The following is a 17,972-nucleotide window of genomic DNA, read 5'->3' as shown; positions in this document are numbered from 1 at the left end:
AAAGTATCTTGAATTTTTTAATATGATTGTGTATAGTTAATATTTTGAATATTTTCAAAAATAAGATTTTATGATGTTTCTATGTTATTTGATGGTTATGAGAAAAATGTAGATTAAAAAGATAGAGTTTAAAAATAAAGTTTGTCATATTATGGTTATGCTATAATTATTACTAATTATTATACACTGAAATTAGTTATCATATATAAAATATTACTATTGATATAAGATTTTGCAGAAAATATAGAAGGTATAGAGATAGATGGAGAATTAGAACAAAGTTTTTCACTAGCTAGGACACATCCCCATTTATGCATAAAGCGTATTCTGGATCTCCATCCTATTGGTTCTCCTCCTTTTTCATTTAACTAGTGACCTCCTCCATATTTTTTTTGTGGAACTATCTCATACCTATCCTCTAGTTAGTCCAACTCTCATGAGATTAACATCTTGTTGTCTTAATATAAATAAAAATTAAACAACTAGTATTTTTGCTCACAAAGAAACTTGAATTTGGGATTAGGTGAACCAACACAGCTTGTTAATCACGAATAGCCAATCTACTTTGTTACCTACTATTTTGTAGGATCATCAAACTAGAGGTAACTTCAACTTTTTATATTATTGTGTTCTTTTAAAAGGTGACCTTTCTTCTTCAACTTTCTTTCTTCTTTTCCGAGTTGATCAACTTTAGAAATCAAAAGAAAGACCATACATAAGGAAGATACTTATGGTAACAGGTTTGGCAAGAATTCAAATCTTAGAATTGGATGTTAGCTAAGTTGCAAAATAAAACCTTATAATATAGTTAGACAAAAAAGATCTCTTCCAACAAAATTTCAATGGTAAATTTTCTATAATTATAAAAGACAACTAAATATTAAAGAGATGTATAAATCCTTTCATGTTTAATATTAAGTTAATAGATAATATTTAAAAAAATAACAATAAAAATTAATATTAATTATACATAAAATATTTGATTCTCATATATATTTTTTATTAAAATATAAATCTTATATATAATTTTCCATGTATAAATAACATTAAGAAATAATTAAAAATATATAAAATAAATTTATATCAAAATATATAAATTTATTAAATAATATCAACATAATATACTTAAAAATTAAGACTTAAAATATAATATAGTATTATTTATGAAATTTTAATATATATATATATATATATATATATAAATAAGAAAACTAGTGTTGCATATTTTAGCCATAAAACATCTGATACTCTATACTCATAAAATAATATGTTTCTATATATATATATATATATATATATATATATAGATAGTCAAGATTAGAATAAACTTTCATGAGCTCCATAGTGAAACGAGTTGTTAGGCAGTTCCTAAAACACCATGGATGGAAAGAATATGCTATCTATGTGAGAATATGAACATCCAGGATGAAAATCACTTCCTCTTAGAGTGCCCCACCTACAACCACATTAGATCTCAGTTTCATAATCTTTGTTGCAATACTAACCTTCGTAGCCTTTTAGGATGTCAAAATTATAGTGAGCTCGGGAGGCTTCTCTGCAAGCTTTTTTGAGCATAGAAATAAAATCCTAAATCCAACTAAATAATTCATTTTCTTTATGTCCGATATACCAAAATTTGGTCTCAGTAGACATTAACCACCACCACCACCATCATCATCATCATCATCATCAATTTATTTCAAAAATAATTGGAAAAGATACTTAGATTCTAGGTTGTAAGAATTTGTTGGATCTGATCCATGGAATGCCAATACTACTTTCACCTATGACAATCGTTTTTCAGGATTCCCTCAACAAAAGGACATAATGCCTGTAAATCATCATCATAATCATCATCACTCACCTATGACAATCATCCTTTAGAATTCCCTCAACAAAAGGACGTAAGAGCTGTAAATCAACGAGATGCAAAATTTCTCTATCCATCGGAAAATGTATCATATTGATCGTAACCGCTAGTATATTAATCATATTTATATTTTTAATCAAAATCACTAAAGTAAATATAATTATTATATTTTAAATTAAATTCTCTTCTATATAGAAAAGTTAAATTTTAAAATTAAATTTATATATATATATATATATATATATATATATATATATATATATATTAAAAAACTAATTTTTAAACCAATAAATATTTTTCAAAGAATAAAAGTTATTTAATAACCAAATATAAAATTTTAGTTTTGAAAATGACATGAACATATAACTTAGTCTAGGGTGCCCCAAATGATTTCACCACCTCTTCATGCTCCAAATGTAGGATGCATTTGGTTTTTCAAAACTACACATGACCAAATCACATTCACATTTTGGTTCCTTTTCTGACATATTCGTGTTTATGTTTGAATTTAATTGGAATTTTTGATAGGTCGCTTTTGGATGGTTGACAATGCTGTTCTTTTTAGGCTATTGAATCAATAAGATTTTATTAAAAATTTTACCCAAATTTGCCACCAGACAAGCCCAGTACCCAGTATCATGGATAAGTGATCTTGCCAAAAGAGAACGTATCTTGAAAATTACTACCTATATCAAAGTCGGATTTGGATTCTCACAGCTATCGAAAACAATGAGTAACCATCACCTAAAATATATTTGGAACCATATATATTATGATTTTAGAAATAGCTTCTATATTTTTAGTATAGTGCAATATTTACAAGTAACATTATAATGAACATTGAGTTGAAGACCTGTGACATAAGGATAATTTGTTGGACTAAACACCATGTGTCTTTGTTATTTAATAAGGCCACATAGTTGGCATTCCATGCCGCTTAGTTTAATTATTGAATTTTGAAAAGTATGAATCAATTTTTATATTTTAGCTACTCTTGTTTAATTTAAATATAATTCAATTATAGTGAAAAAACAATAAAAACATATAGCTTTATATTAATAAAAATTACAATTAAAATAACAAGATAATTGATGATTGCATTCTTTGCTTAGGTAGAGATTATAATAAATCTATTTGTGGATGACTTTTTTTATAAACGTAAATACCATATTTGTTCATTTTATCCATTATTTGTATAGATTTGTAGGGAAAATTTATATTTTATTAGACAAAAGGTACGACTTTCTTCTAAAAATTCTCTCATGGGAAAAGACAAATGTATAGTGTTGAGGAAATAGAAGTATTTGAGTTGACAACAAAATTTTTCCAAGGAATATGGTAATGTCATTGCACTCCTGTTTAACATATATTTATGAAATTTTTAGGCTATTATTTTAAATGTGGTAGAGGTCATTTAACAACTCACAAGTTATTAACCATTTGCAGTGTTTCATCCAACTTGCCTTAATGTTAAAACATAAAGGTATAATGTAACAAATGAGATTTAACAAAATCATATACCATGTTTCAAGTGTGAAAGTGGCATATTTTCACTTCAAAATCTATTATCTACTTTTGTGTAGGGAAATTCAACTAACAATGTTGCAATTGATTGTTATGATTGTGCAAACAACATTCATCTTTGTTCCAAAATTGTAGTTATCTTGATAAAAAAAAAATTGGGAGCATTATCTGAACCCAAAATTATTAAGAAATGTTCAAGAATATCGAGAACTAATTAGGGTAAATATTGATAATATGGCACCAATGTCCCTTTTTATACCTATAATTTTCAATTATTGACATGACTCAAGAATTATTTTGTAATTAGCTCTTTTCTCTAAAAAAAATTCCTTTTTAGAATAAAGATATGTTGATGGTGCTAGACCCACCAACATGTTAGGGAATCTCCCCGGTAAGAAGTCCCAACTAGACCTCAAACCATTTTATGTAGGAGTCCCAGCAGTGGGGTATTACGATATTGCCTTGATTGCGGTTAGTTCAAAAATCCCTAAGGGTTAATTCAATGGGTCGAGCCATCATCATTAAAGCACCTTTGTTATTGAGAGGTCAAAGGGGGTTTACAAATTACATAGAAAACAAAATTCCCCAAGGGTTAGTTCAATGGGTCGATTCCTCATCATTAAAGCACCTTTCTTATTGAGAGGTCACAAGTCCAATTATCTTGAAACTCTCGGGATCCACAAGGGTTAACTCGATTGGTCGATGAGTCCTCATCATTAAAATGCCTTTGTTATTGAGAGGTTAGAAGTTTAATTATCTTGACACTCTCTAGGCCAGACTTCATGGCTGAGGTGGAAGAAAGTGATCCATTGAGATATATCTTCCTACTACAAATATTCCATGGACATGGTAGTCATTGATCTTTGAGATCCATGAACCACATAGAAAAAAAAAATATTGTTAGAAATAATTCTTGTCTGAATACTCTTTCCAGAAAAAAGATCTAAATTATAAAAAAATTATAAAGCGAAAATATTACATCCATATGATAGGGTTGTAAATGTTATTAAGGTTTAAGTAAAACTTCCCTTCCATATAAAGAAAAGCTAGATTGATGTACATGTTTGAAAGATAAAGAATCAAGTTTTATTGAATAGCTTCTGAGATATATAGATAAATAGATGTAGATTATTTTTATGTACTCCTGAAACTATAAAATTAGATGTTTTTGAGTGTATGGAGATAAATTTTATTATATATAGGATATCACCTATTTGAATTGGTGGAACAATTACCAATATCATGTATTTGAATTATTGGACTAGTTGGAAACTCAATATTGTAGTACTTAATTTTGATGTGTGTGTTTTGTTAGTACATAAGCTTGTACATGGTGTTGCATGTACTAATTTTTAATGTGAGTTTACATGTTTTTATAAATATAATATATTTTTATTAATTCACATGTGATTTGATGTCTAGAATTTTTTAGTGTAAGTATATTTAATTTTGATTTTAATATAAGTGACACTTACCTATGAGATGTAGACTCCTTGTGGAGAGGGGTTGAAGATGGAAGCCACTTTCGGGAGAATTAAACTATCCCAAGGGGAATCCAAGATGGATCGAGCTTCACATAATCTTGGTCATAGCATCCCATTGTGGATATATTATTTTTTCCATTCAATAGATAGGATGACCGCATATTAGGCTTAGCACACAATCATGGTGATAACATCCCATTATGTGTAGATCATTCTTACATCAAATAAATGGGTTGCACACCACATGGGTAAACCCACATATCTCTCTCTCTCTCTCTCTCCCTCTCTCTCAAATAGATGGATTCGTTGTAGCTTAGGCTAAACCCACCTCTCTCTCTCTCAGACACTTAGTTTATTTATGTTAATTATTTGATGAAATTTTATTATTAATTACATCTCTCTCTCTTAGTCTCTATGGCACTTAGTTGATTTTGTGTTTATTATTTAATGCAATTTTATTACTAATTACTCTCTCTCTCTCTCTCTCTCTCTCTCTCTCTCTCTCTTAGACACTTAGTTGGTTTATGTTTATTATTTAATTTATTTTTATTACTAATTACATGTATGACTTCTATATTTGTTGTTCAAGTATATAATTTTATACAATTGTGTCATAGATGTTAGATTGACATTACTATTGACAGAATACCTTCTTTGCTAGATAATCATTCGTAAATCACTATAGTTTTATGAGTTAACTGTTTAGGAAGGTAGATTTTGTAACTAATATTTTGAAATTGTCATTTAACGGAGGTGTATGCACAACATTTTAATCACCATAGTTTTATGACTTAAATTATTAGGAAGGTAGATATTGTAACAAATATTTCGAAATTCTAAAATTAATATTTGAGTATGTACAACATTTTAAGAGAAATTGTTTTTCATCTTCATCCCTCTTAGTATTACAATGATGGCAAATTCTTCTTAACTTAGGATCTCTTAGCAATTGAAAATGTATTTTTCACTATGAAGCTTGTGAGAGCTTACTTTTATTTTAACAATGCTGAATTTTTCTATACACTAGTCAAAATAGAGAAATACACATTATATATTAGGGTTAGTTACCTCCTTATAGTATCATAATTTTCTTTTATCAACTAATTCTTTATCTCACAAAAATTTCTCTTTAAGTTTAGATATAATAATATGTTTAAATTTTTCATAATTTTGTATGATGACCTATTCCTTGGTTCCATAATAATTTAGCTAGAAGATGGTATTACGCCACCATCACTTGGTTTGAAGGTGGTTAGTTTGAATCAATCCTAAGAAGCCTTTTATTTTCCATGTTATTTATATCTTGTTCATGTACATTATTACATAGCGATAATTGTGCTTTCAATCGAGGAAAGACTTGATTCTATGACGAATATATGATTAGCTATATTGCTTTTAATTTTTATATTCTAAGTTATTGAATACTTTTGGATTTACTCTATCTTTTTGCATAATTATCTCCATATGTTGCAACCCCAAACTTGAAAACTATATCAAAGAAGAAGAGGGACTAGAATCTCAATGAAGAGTTTCTTATTATCCTATATCCAAAGATCCACTTGTTTAGAACTATTTTCAAGTTCATAATGAGCCTTCCATCCTCCATTTATCTTTCTCTAAATGCTACAATTCCAGTGAATATCATGATGAAGATTGATTCCTAGATATTTGTATGAAGTCATTTCCTCTAAGTTTTTGTTTTCATTGAAAAAATTAGCATAAGTCATCTTATTGGATTTGATTATAGTAGCCTTCATTTTGTCATTATTAGAAATCATACCTGTACTAGAGAAGAAATATTTGAGAAACTTTAGTTGCTTGTTGAGATGAGATAGATGCCTTACCATAAGCATAATGTCATCAATGTAAAGAAGAAGGATGATGAATATATTAGCTAGAGTAAGGATAACAAGGCTTGTTTTTCCAAACAAGCCTCTAGCATGTTGATGAATATGAAAAAATAAGGGACAAGCACTATTTTTGCTTATTTTCTATATTACAATTAAATTATTTTGACTAGCCTTCAATATTCATAAACCTGGAAATATCATTCTCATACAACCTTAGCCCAACAAATGTCAACTCAAAATAATATTTTATAATCTTATTCCAAGCATTGTACCTAAATACTATGTCAAAATATTTTATATAGTCAACAAAATAACACAAGAGATTTCCTTTTTAAATCTAAGACTCTTCCACAATGATACTAAACATAATAAGATGGTACACAATTGAATGATACATCTTAAATTTTGCTTAGGACTTATCTTTTTTCATGACTTTCTATGTAGATGTAGATTTTGATCGTGTTTCTTATTAAAGCCCTGGTTAACAACTAAGTTCAAGAGACCCCAGATGTGGGGATGCATATAGGCCTTTCAATTTTTTTATTTTTTTTTCTTAGTTGCATTAGTTATCTTTTCCTTTTGTAAGTTACTTAACTCAAAAATCTATTTCTTCTCTAGAAAAACTTTCTTTCCCTATATAAATTATTTGAATTTTGTCGACAAAATCAATATATTTATAAATCCTTTTAAGGTAAAAATTCTTTCCCCTTAAAAGAATCATACTCATTTATTTAGTTTTAAAAAGTTGAAATTTGTTTCAATTTTTTTTAATTTATAAATTATCCATTTCCGTTTTAATCGTCCTTTCTACTTATGAATAAAATATACCAGTCTATATATATATCATTGTTATTATTGTACAGATGAAAATATAATATCCTAGTAAGATTATTAAACAGATAAATATATTACAGGATGAAAATAATTAGTGAGACATTTAACTAGTAAAAATATTACAATTTGTTGTTTGTATATTTTTGTGGTGGTTGTTGAAGAAATTGCAGAATCAGAAAATATTACAAATTATTGTTTGTATATTTTTATGGTGATTGTTAGAAAATTGCAGAATCAGAAAATAATTCATAATGTCTATTTTATTGACAGATGTTCTGAATTAAAACAAAATTCATCTCCAATATAAAATTTGTTAAAAAATAAAATAAAAAAGGCATCAAGATAGCACACCATAATCCATGTCGATTAGAAAAATCTCGATTCTCAAGCGAGCAACAAACCTAAAGTATAATCCTGCAAAAACCTTAGAAAGACCAAGGAAATAAAATATATATAATCCCACAATGAAGAAAAATAGATTAAATGAAATTAATAAGGGATAGTGAGGAAGTAAATAATAGTGATAAAAAGTATTCTAAAAGTGCTATCTTATGATTCTATATTACAGAATATATATTAATCCATGTGCGCTATTTTAAATATTTAACTTATTTTATTAATAATTACATTTAATTAAAATAAGCATAATCCATAGGACACTAAATGAAAAATAAAATGAAATCTTTCGTCATCACAATGATTTGATCTATCCTTGGGAGAGATAGTTGTGTGATTCGAACTGCGACTTCACCACTTACACTAAGTGCTCAGAAAGTATATCTCATTTGACCTCCATCACGAGCTCTAATTAAAGTGGTGAAAAATATACACGCTTGTCAATATAATAGATGATTAAAGTTATACAAAATATACATGTTTCCCAACATATTAGATAAAATAAATAAATATCATAGTGGGTCATTCAAGAAGAAACTTACATTAGGACTTTGCATGTTTCTAATTGATTGGCATAGAGAGGAATTGGAATTTTCGTAAAGACAAGCTTAAATGGGTAGAAGACAAACATAAGATATGTATTTTTTTAATAGTTTTTTATGACATTAGAAATAATAATAAGATATTGGAATTTAGCTATTTAAATTGTATGAGAAATGGGTCTACTCAAGCACAATATATGGAAAACTTGTTTGACCTAAATAATTCATTACAATTTAAAACAAAACATGTTTCTTTGAATTCTATGATGTGGCTTTTTTTTGGGATTAAATATGAAAATAAGGATTAGTAGAAAAAAATAAAGAATACACATTATTAATATTTGTACTTATATTTGTACTTTTAATTGACTATTGAACAAAACATAGTATTTGTAGCAAATTGTTGTTAAAGGGAAGGAAGGGGAGACAGAAACAAAACTTAAGACTTACAAAAACTGGGAAAGCTTGGTGGAACACTTTCACCATCAGAAACATTTGATTTGTCTTTAAGAGAAATAGTTGTGTGAGTCTAGATGTGCCTTAACCACTTAAACTGAGCACAATAAATACATATCCTATGTGACATTGACCACTAACTCTAATATTCATTGTCTTTATGGACATGTCATTAACATTTATGCCTAAATAAACCATATTTCATGAGCTCCTTCATTTAAACACATTTCCAATGATCATTTATCTTTTCATTTAAACATATACATCTCAAGCGATGAACTCTTAAAATTAAGTATTCAAAACCCATTGAATTGAATCCACTTGAATTTCAACGATTAGATCTAGTGTATTAACATTTAATATAAAACATCTTTGCATGGATTTTTTTTTTTTGGAATTTGTTCATGTCACATTGTATTAGTCATGTGGCAAAAACTCTATACACTCCTACCCTTATACACTCCATACATCAATTTTGATACCATGTTTCACATGGTGGTCTAATTTATAATACATGTTATCTTTTAATTTCTAAATAAGCACTTTTCCTTGTGGCTTCATTACCTTCTCACTTATTGTGAAAGTCAATTCTTAGACTCCAATAAGTTGAGGGCTTGGATACTAGATTGTGAGTAATATATAAGTTGATATAAGGATATTTGAAGAATATGATAGAAATGACATCTCCAATCATTCATTTTCCATCTAGTCAAATAGACATTGGCGGAAGGTGATTTGATTACAGAGTTAGGGAGGTAAACGTGGATGAGAAAAAACTAGAGGGAATGGAAAATAAAATGGAATATGAATAAGATCAGGTAAAAAAAAAATGTAAGAGATCAATGAGGTATAAGATAGAGAAATGAAGGGAAATGCAGGATACTTCGACTTTCCTCTGCAAATTGACTTCAAACTTGAAAATTAAAGACACTAAGATAACCATGCAATGGATTCTAAAAACCAATTCTAAAAATTCTAAAAATAAATTTACATGATTTATATGATTAAAGGAAATATATGAATACTAAAAAAGTTATGTGATGCTTTTTACTCCTAATATCCTGAATCAAATTTATAAGTGCATCAAATTTGTAAGTGAATTATAGCATGATCAATATTTTTATTTATGTTTAATCATAAAAAAATCTATAACAAATATTGTTTTCAAATCCATCTCAAATACGTCTACAAACATAAAATTAGGAGAAATATATATATATATATATATACAACTCAAGCTAAAACCAAAAAAATTAAAAAGCCTCGAATTTAATGCAAAAATCCTTATAATATTAAGATCCTAAAATACACCTTAGTGTCCTCAAAACTCAAAGAAAACGCATTTTGAAAAAAGAAGATTCAACCCATTTTTTATTTAACAAGTGCTGCATGCAGTCGGTAGTCCCTACTGTAAGCGAATGGCCTCCCTCAAGCACAAATGAAGCCCTTTTCTGATTTGTGCACCATTTCTCGTGCTTTCGGCAAAGAAGCTAGCTGACATCAATTCATGTGGGTGTTGCGCAGTACGCCTTTAAGGTCCTTTAAATCCAGAGAGAAAATAGAGCTTTTCCTTTAAGGTGCTGTTGCAATTGTGTGACAATTGTTGCCGTTGCAAAATAAACGGGATCCGCAAGCACTAACTGGAACGAATTGTCCAAAACTAGTCGTTATTCGTTGATGTTCACTGACCACACCTGATTAATTGTCCAAAACTAGACGTTATTCGTTGATGCTCACTAACGACAGGTGATTAAGGGTGATTTCGCCATTACTCTTGTGCTGGTATCAGAAATCACAGCATGCTTGTCGGGTTATGTTCGGGTTTCACTTGTGCTCCTTGGGATGTTGATAATAGATAGCAGGGTCCTCGTAGGAAAACAGGCTAACTGTTCCATTCCATTACTCGCCGATGCCAATTCCCCATTTCATTTCTTCTGTTACCAGACAGGGGCATATGGCCGGCTGGCCCGAGCAGATTCCAGCTCTGTTTCAAAACTGATGGAAGGCACAAGAAATTTTGGGATCTTGGATGGTGATGGGGACAATTCGACTGTTCACAACCGGGAGGGAAGGATTCTTGTAATGGGAGATCTGGCCTGGCCAAGACACACGGAAGAGCCCGTCCATGTAGCAAAGACTCTGATGTGGTGGACGATCAACAGAGGAACTTCAAAACTTGTGAATGGAACAATGAGAGCTCTGGGACGAGCACGGTCATGTCTGAGGGCAAGAGGAAGAATATGTATTATAGGTTGCTTTCTGTGACCTCCACCGGAAACCCAAGCGGCGCAGATATAATTGTTAGATGGAAGAACCGTGAGTATCAGCAACAGCAACAACACAAGTCTGTTTTTGGGCAGATGAGATGCCATTCAGAGCGGGAGTTGAAGGGCATCCTGCCCGCACATGTGTTCGCCAAGATAAGAGTCAAAATCGTAATGCCTCCTACAATGCCAAGGCAAATGATAGTGCCATACGAACTTGATAAGCTCAAGTATAGAATTCCCATTACTAATTGCATCAGTGAAAGATAAGTCCACCAATGGATGCTCTGTGCCACAATTCATATTATTCTCTTGAAGCAGCAAATCATAGAACTGTACCAGTGTTATTTTATATAAGAAGACATGTGCTTCAGTCTTATCATTGTGATTTGGATGAAGAAAGGCCACTTTGCCTGAACCCCAATTTCATTAGAGACATGTTTAAATGATACCTAAGGGAAGGATGCTCCAAGACAATCATTGCCCACCTCAGAAGCATGCCTATATAGTATATGCATACGCAACCATATCTAATATCCACGCATGGTTGAAGGAATTCTGTAATTGAAAGTTCAATTCACTACACAGATTTCTCAGGGGGTCAATGAAATGATCCAGCTATTCCAAACTCTTCTCTTCAATAAATTGAAAGAAGCAAATAGCTTGCTACAAGTGAAATTTAGAAGCAGGCCTGGTGCTGGATATTGTCCTATGGAGTGAGGAATACATGCCATTACAGTGCAGAAAGTGGATTGAATTATGGGAAAAATGGATTTTCTTAGGATTCTATTCGAAACTTACTGAAAAGGTTTGCTTCTGTATTCACACTTGCAGACTCATCAGACTTCTGCATAATCAGATAAAAGTCAAAATCGTAGCATTATGCGCTCCTCAAGCTCTGGATCATCACTATTTATCCGAACCTGCCAGTTTTTACAAAAGATAAATCATCAACTTTAGCGCACCTGAACATTTTGCCAAGTACGCAAAACAATGACCAATATCTCAAAATCAATTATATAAAATGTGATTACAGACATTGTGTAAATCCAGATCTTCAAAAGATATATGGGAAAAGATTGGAGCATTCTGAGGCCTGCTCATTCTTAAGGACCTTTCTTGTTCCGTGGCTTCAAGTAACTCTTGGCTGTCAGGAAAAGAGCAATTAACAATATATTATGATACCCCGATCTCCATTACAATCCAGGTGAAAAGAAAACTTGACAGTATTTTGAAATTTTCTAGATCAGGCTTAAAGTGTAACTATTTACAATTTACAACAAACCTGGCTGGGTCCTTCAAGCTGAGGAGCTGCCAGCACATAGGGCACTGCTTGCTTCTTTGAGCCCTGTAAGAAAGAAGCTTAACTTCAACAGATATATAATTATAGGTAATCTCAAGAAATAAGCCAGAAAATAAATCAGTGTTCTCAACCCCGAGATCAGGTGAGGCAAACTTAAGAAACATGTGGAAGGAGAAGAACCCACCCTGAACCAACACCCCCATGATGATAGAACCCAAAATTCCAGGTCTCTGGGTACATAGGTCCATTGAAACAGGGAATGTGAAATATTGTGTAGGGAAGCATCATACAAACTGAATTCATAACAATCATTCTCCACTGACCATAATGTAGATCCTAGACTACACCAGGCAATGACCTATATTCAACACCATAATTTAACCTTTGACCATGGTATGGATAAGGGCATGAGAGAGCCCAGGTGGTGGACTAATTTGAGGCAGACTTGCCATAGAACCACTAGATTTTTCTTTTGAATTGGTGAGAGACAGGGTCCAAATCAACGTTACCAGACTCGACTGGGATAATAACTTAGAAATGCCAAAGAGCAAGATTTAACTCTGATTCCAGAAAAGCTCGGGTGTTTGAATTGAGAAAATTAGAAAATTAACCAAAAAAAGTAAAAAAGAACAACTAAATTTCAAAAAAGAGAGAGAAGCGGGGAATATTTTCCATTAATATGAAATTTTACAATCTCTATATGATGCGATTTTTCATGTATTCGTTTCAAAATAGATGATTGCATACTACAAAACACCATGGATTCTGGGCAATTGACAGGTCCATTGATTGACTTCTGTGAAATAGGTACAGAAAAACAAGCAAAATGAGTGTAAGGATTTTCTGTCTTTTATAGACAGATGACAGTTTCACGAGTGTGTGACTTGCCAGTCTGAGTTATCCTCGCAAGTCAATATCACAAGAGTATGACTCAAGGATGGGTCAATACACTTGAGGAGCTAACTGAACTTGCTTTCCTCAAAGAGCAGAATAAAACTCAGGAGTTGACTCTCACTCGGCAGAGTTTGGTAACACCGATTCAAATGTACGTCCCCCACCTTGTTAGGTGCCCACGATCGGGCTTGGCTTGAAGGATAGACATTGCACTAAACCAAAACCGTTTTCTTGTGTATCTACTGAAGTACTGATTTAAGCACGTGGAGGTAGCAAGGATGACAAAGATAATTTTCTCTCAAGCAAATCATGTCACCAAAACTGTTTGAGTTTGTATGATTCATTCATACAGTATTGATAGAGTTTGTGATTAAATTGGAGACTAAAATACATCTTCAACTAACAATTGCTTCCCTCTGATGTCTGAAAATAACGTATAGACAATACATTAAACCCCCTATGTCTCATCCATCAATTGAAACTGCAAACCCAAGTGAAACCAAAATTGGGTTCAGAAAGAAACTCACCATTCCAGAATGCATTGTAAATGGTACTCGTGTTTACAGCTTGTAACCTGGAGGAACAGGATCCGTTTTACTCAGGAAAAATCATTTGAACGAATGAAAATTGACAACCATTAATTACTTTTATATATCAAATCAAATCAACGCCTATGCGTCATAGGTCCTGACATAAAACAACAATAAGATATCATGGAAATTTGCAAGTCTGAACAACCCTCGAAAAAGTTATTAAACTCTAAATTGCTGGGAGTACTGAAAACAGGTCGAAAGTAGCACCTGAGGAAACAAGCACTTTGTATAAGCATGAGAGGCCCTCGAGAAGATTAGAAAACTCGCCCAAGAACCAGTCAGGAAATTTACCTGCAGAAAAATATTCACCACACTGGTGGAATCAACTCGCCCAAGAACCAGTCAGGAAATTTACCTGCAGAAAAATATTCACCACACTGGTGGAATCAATTAGTTTGTTCTAGGCATGCAACTAAAAAAACATTTGCTAGAGTTAATTTTGTAAACAAAAAGCCCCGCTTACTTATGTCGGACCTCCGTCGCCGTGTTGGTCTGCATGTAGCAAAGGGTGTCAGTGTACTGCAGTCACCCTCAACACAACCACCAAAGACTTTAACTGAAAAGAAGGTAGTGTGTCCGCTCATGGAGAGGCAAAGACCATACCTGGAATTAACAACAGAACTTGATGCCTACCGGGTTATCGGATTCCGAACGTAGGTCCCCCGGGGCGGTTCAATTAGTCTCATCCCAGACCGTCGACAAGGTATGGAGCTTTTCTTCTTAGCGATTGCCCTTCCGGACGAACAAAAAGCAGTAGATTCTAATCCTCCTCGGCTACGCGGAACATCCTAGGCTGCTATGGATGGAACCTCGGCTATCACATGATGGACAGGAACAATCGGATCAGTCCCAGTATCAACGGCTTGCAAGGGAAGAATACATAATACCAGACATTCAGCTCCAAATATTTCCCGTTCCCTGTTTTTCCCTTCAAACTGTTTCTGTGACCTATAGACAAGCACAAGGCATTTTATTAGTGCTGTAGCATTTCACAATTGAGAGTGATTTTGTTCGTATCTAGATATGATCCAAAGGTACATGCACTGTGGCTCTAACTTAATTACGGTACTCTCTTAAACAAACAGGCACTTCTAAACAGCAGTGGTTTTACTGCAAAATCCACATAATTGATGCCATTTTTGTGCATCATGGCAGATGTTGGACAGTTCGCCTTCCACACAGACACCCCAATAAGTAGCGTAAAACATAAGCCTAGCAAAGAGTATTATAAGATTTTGCCGAGGCAAACAAAAACAGTATCAAATTAGAAAGATGCAACAAACATGACCAAACAAAGTATGGATAACGAAAAGATGTCAAGGCCTAGTTCTTTGGAAACAAACCTGAAGAATCAAAAATAAAAAGTACTAATCAACATAGCTTGCTTACCTTCGTAGGATGGATATCATCAAAAACATGAGCTTGCCCAGCATAGAATATTGTCAACTGGCGACTAGCTGATGTTACACATTTTGGGCTGAAAAAATGAAACAAGCAGTCAAGATGCAGCCACAGTTAAATATATTGCCATGATCTAAGCTAAATCTTGTCAAGCTTAACTTCTGTAGAGAAAATCTCCAATGTTTACCATCCCCCTATATGCACATTAAGTTGTCTAAATTACCAGTATGCACTTACCTAGCTGGAATGCTGGATTCTTGAACACCATTCCCAGGCAAGAATTTTGAACTACCGGCAGAAAGACTTTGCCCACTTGTGTTTCTGGCAGCTGGTGCACTTGGACCATTGTTCATGAGGTTTGCCAAACTGGAACCTTTAAGACCTGTTCGAGAACCTTCATCTGCCGGGGTCTGAGAAACGAGAGCAGGCACTACCGTATTTTCCCTGGATAAATTTGCAGAGGTCTTGTTCTGATAGCTTCCAAGATGAGTGAGACGTGAAGGACAATATACAGCTGATCCTGAATTCATAAAGGCACGGCGTTCCCATTTCTTTGAAGCCATAAAAGCAGCATTCGCAACCATTGATGGCCTCGTTGATGTTTGGCATGTGGCTGTTGGCCTTGGTGGCTGCATGCCCAGAAGAACATCATCATCATGGTGCCTTCCTCTTCTGTCATCTTTGGACTCAAACCTTGACATCTAGCAGGGATTTTCAAATAACGAACAATAAGGAAACAGAAAGCAATCTAGAAGGAATTACACAAGTCACAGAATATAGAAAAAGGTGGATGGTGGTGGTATTTTCTTTTTTCTTCTTTTTATTCATCATATTATTCAAGTGCCAGAGCTGAGAGTTAACTATTCTAACAAAACAGTGCAAGACTTACACTTGGGCCTTGTTCCTTTAAAACGGGGCGGATGACATAAAGAATGGAACCCTGTAAACAGCTCAGGTCCAAACATGAGCAGGTGTAGAGCCTTTGTGTTTAAATGTTAGGGGAGTTGTTTGACCTTTATTAGTTGGTTTCTCTCCATCATCAAAGAGGGCGAATACATGTTCGACCAGCCAAATTGGCCTAAGTAACAGTTAATAGGATATGAAATTCCATGATAAATATATACCACTGTAATAATAACAATTGTGAACAGATTATAAAAGATAATAGCCACAAGCCAAAGAAAGCCATGAAGCATAACAACAAAAGGGTCTTTTGTACTATAATGCGGGAGAATGCCATAGAATCAACCTGAAAATACCAAACGTAAAAGGTAATCTTAGTACTGCAGTGGTCTTTGGTACTAAACTAAAGTGAGGAGGATACCATAGAATCAACCTGGAAAACACCAAAGGCAAGGTAATCTTAGTAGTGGTGTGGCCTTTGGTACTAAAGTGAGAAAATACCATAGAATCAACCTAGAAACACCAAAGGTCATGTTAGTATTGGAGTGAAAGAAGATCAATTGCATCAACTTGGGTTCACAAAAGGTGATGTTAGTACTGCGCTACAGAGATGCTACGGCATCAACAAAGGGGGCTTACACCACAAAGACAGTTTCTAGATTGGCAAAGTTTCTATTGCAGGTAAAATAAACAAAAGCTCTAACTCTGTTCCTAGCCATTAGTAGCGCTGAGAGATAAGGGTTTCCGCTACCTTAATTCCACGCGAACTCTCTGAAGTATCCTGCAAGGACTCTCTAAGGCTCGAAGTGGAAGTTTCCCTCTTCTTCCCTCCTGCTACAGATCTGTTGCTGTCCAAAGCATCCATGCCGCCATGTATGCCTTCCCACTTTCCACACGACATCCTCTCTGCGAAACACACCATCATTTTACATTCTTTAATATGATAAAAACAAGAAACCAAAAGAAAACCTCTCGCTAAGATGAGAGGTAAAGATTAACCTGATCCTGGATCTGAAGAACAAGGAACAGCTGCTGCTACTGCTAAACCGAGATGCCCTGAGAGAAGCCTGCTGCCCGCTGAGGAGGATCCATGGTCGATTTCGTCTACGACGCCTGTGCTCCTGGAGGCCTCCTCATGTCTAGCTGTAGTAGTAGCACACCATGATTCGCTACTGAGGAAGCTCATGCCAAGAAAGTCATGGAACACGGACTTCCCTTCGCCCACCATGATGACATTACGCGGAACATCCTAGGCTGCCATGGATGGAACCTCGGCTACCACAAGATGGACAGGAACAATCGGATCAGTCCCAGTATCAAGGGCTTGCAAGGGAAGAATACATAATACCAGACATTCAGCTCCAAATATTTCCCGGATCGATGTTGAACTACTCTCCCAAGCTGCTGGTAGCTGCCTTCTACAGAGAATTGATAGCCCGAGCGAGAGACATCTGGCACTGGCTGCATGCAAGGCGCTCATGCAGGGCACAAAGAAGAACATGCACACCCTGAACATAAAATACATAAAACTTACGGTAAAATATTTTGTCCCCGCTGAAATAACATCGGGGCACTTGAAGCGTGCAATAAAACTTCCAATTCGCAATTTTGGTTATAAATTTCTTACACCGATATTTGCAGAGATAAATTTTGGTTAA

The 17,972-nt window shown here is 33.6% G+C and overlaps 2 protein-coding genes across 2 annotated transcripts; both read right to left on the bottom strand.

The window, feature by feature from the left end:
- Positions 1-12,017: 12,017 nt before the first annotated feature.
- On the bottom strand, positions 12,018-13,016 carry LOC149151975 (E3 ubiquitin-protein ligase RHF2A-like). The gene is made up of 4 exons (XM_089446143.1): positions 12,708-13,016; positions 12,506-12,568; positions 12,259-12,367; positions 12,018-12,143 (listed from the first exon to the last, which is right to left on the bottom strand). The coding sequence occupies exons 1-4, from the start codon at positions 12,833-12,835 to the stop codon at positions 12,087-12,089; spliced, it is 357 nt and encodes a 118-aa protein (XP_089302269.1). The 5' UTR covers positions 12,836-13,016; the 3' UTR covers positions 12,018-12,086.
- A 2,335-nt stretch (positions 13,017-15,351) lies between these two features.
- LOC149151974 (uncharacterized) lies at positions 15,352-17,542 on the bottom strand. The gene is made up of 4 exons (XM_089441387.1): positions 17,314-17,542; positions 17,066-17,220; positions 15,649-16,112; positions 15,352-15,487 (listed from the first exon to the last, which is right to left on the bottom strand). Exons 1-4 carry the CDS (start codon positions 17,540-17,542, stop codon positions 15,382-15,384), a joined length of 954 nt encoding a protein of 317 aa, XP_089297513.1. The 3' UTR covers positions 15,352-15,381.
- Positions 17,543-17,972: the final 430 nt, after the last annotated feature.

This window comes from Pinus tabuliformis, chromosome 9 (genome assembly GCF_031772625.1).
Source record: "Pinus tabuliformis cultivar Carrire ecotype Pingquan chromosome 9, CPIR1, whole genome shotgun sequence".
Taxonomy (NCBI): Eukaryota; Viridiplantae; Streptophyta; class Pinopsida; order Pinales; family Pinaceae; genus Pinus; species Pinus tabuliformis.
Note: the sequence above shows the minus strand (reverse complement) of the source record. Positions and strands in the feature narration are given on the sequence as shown.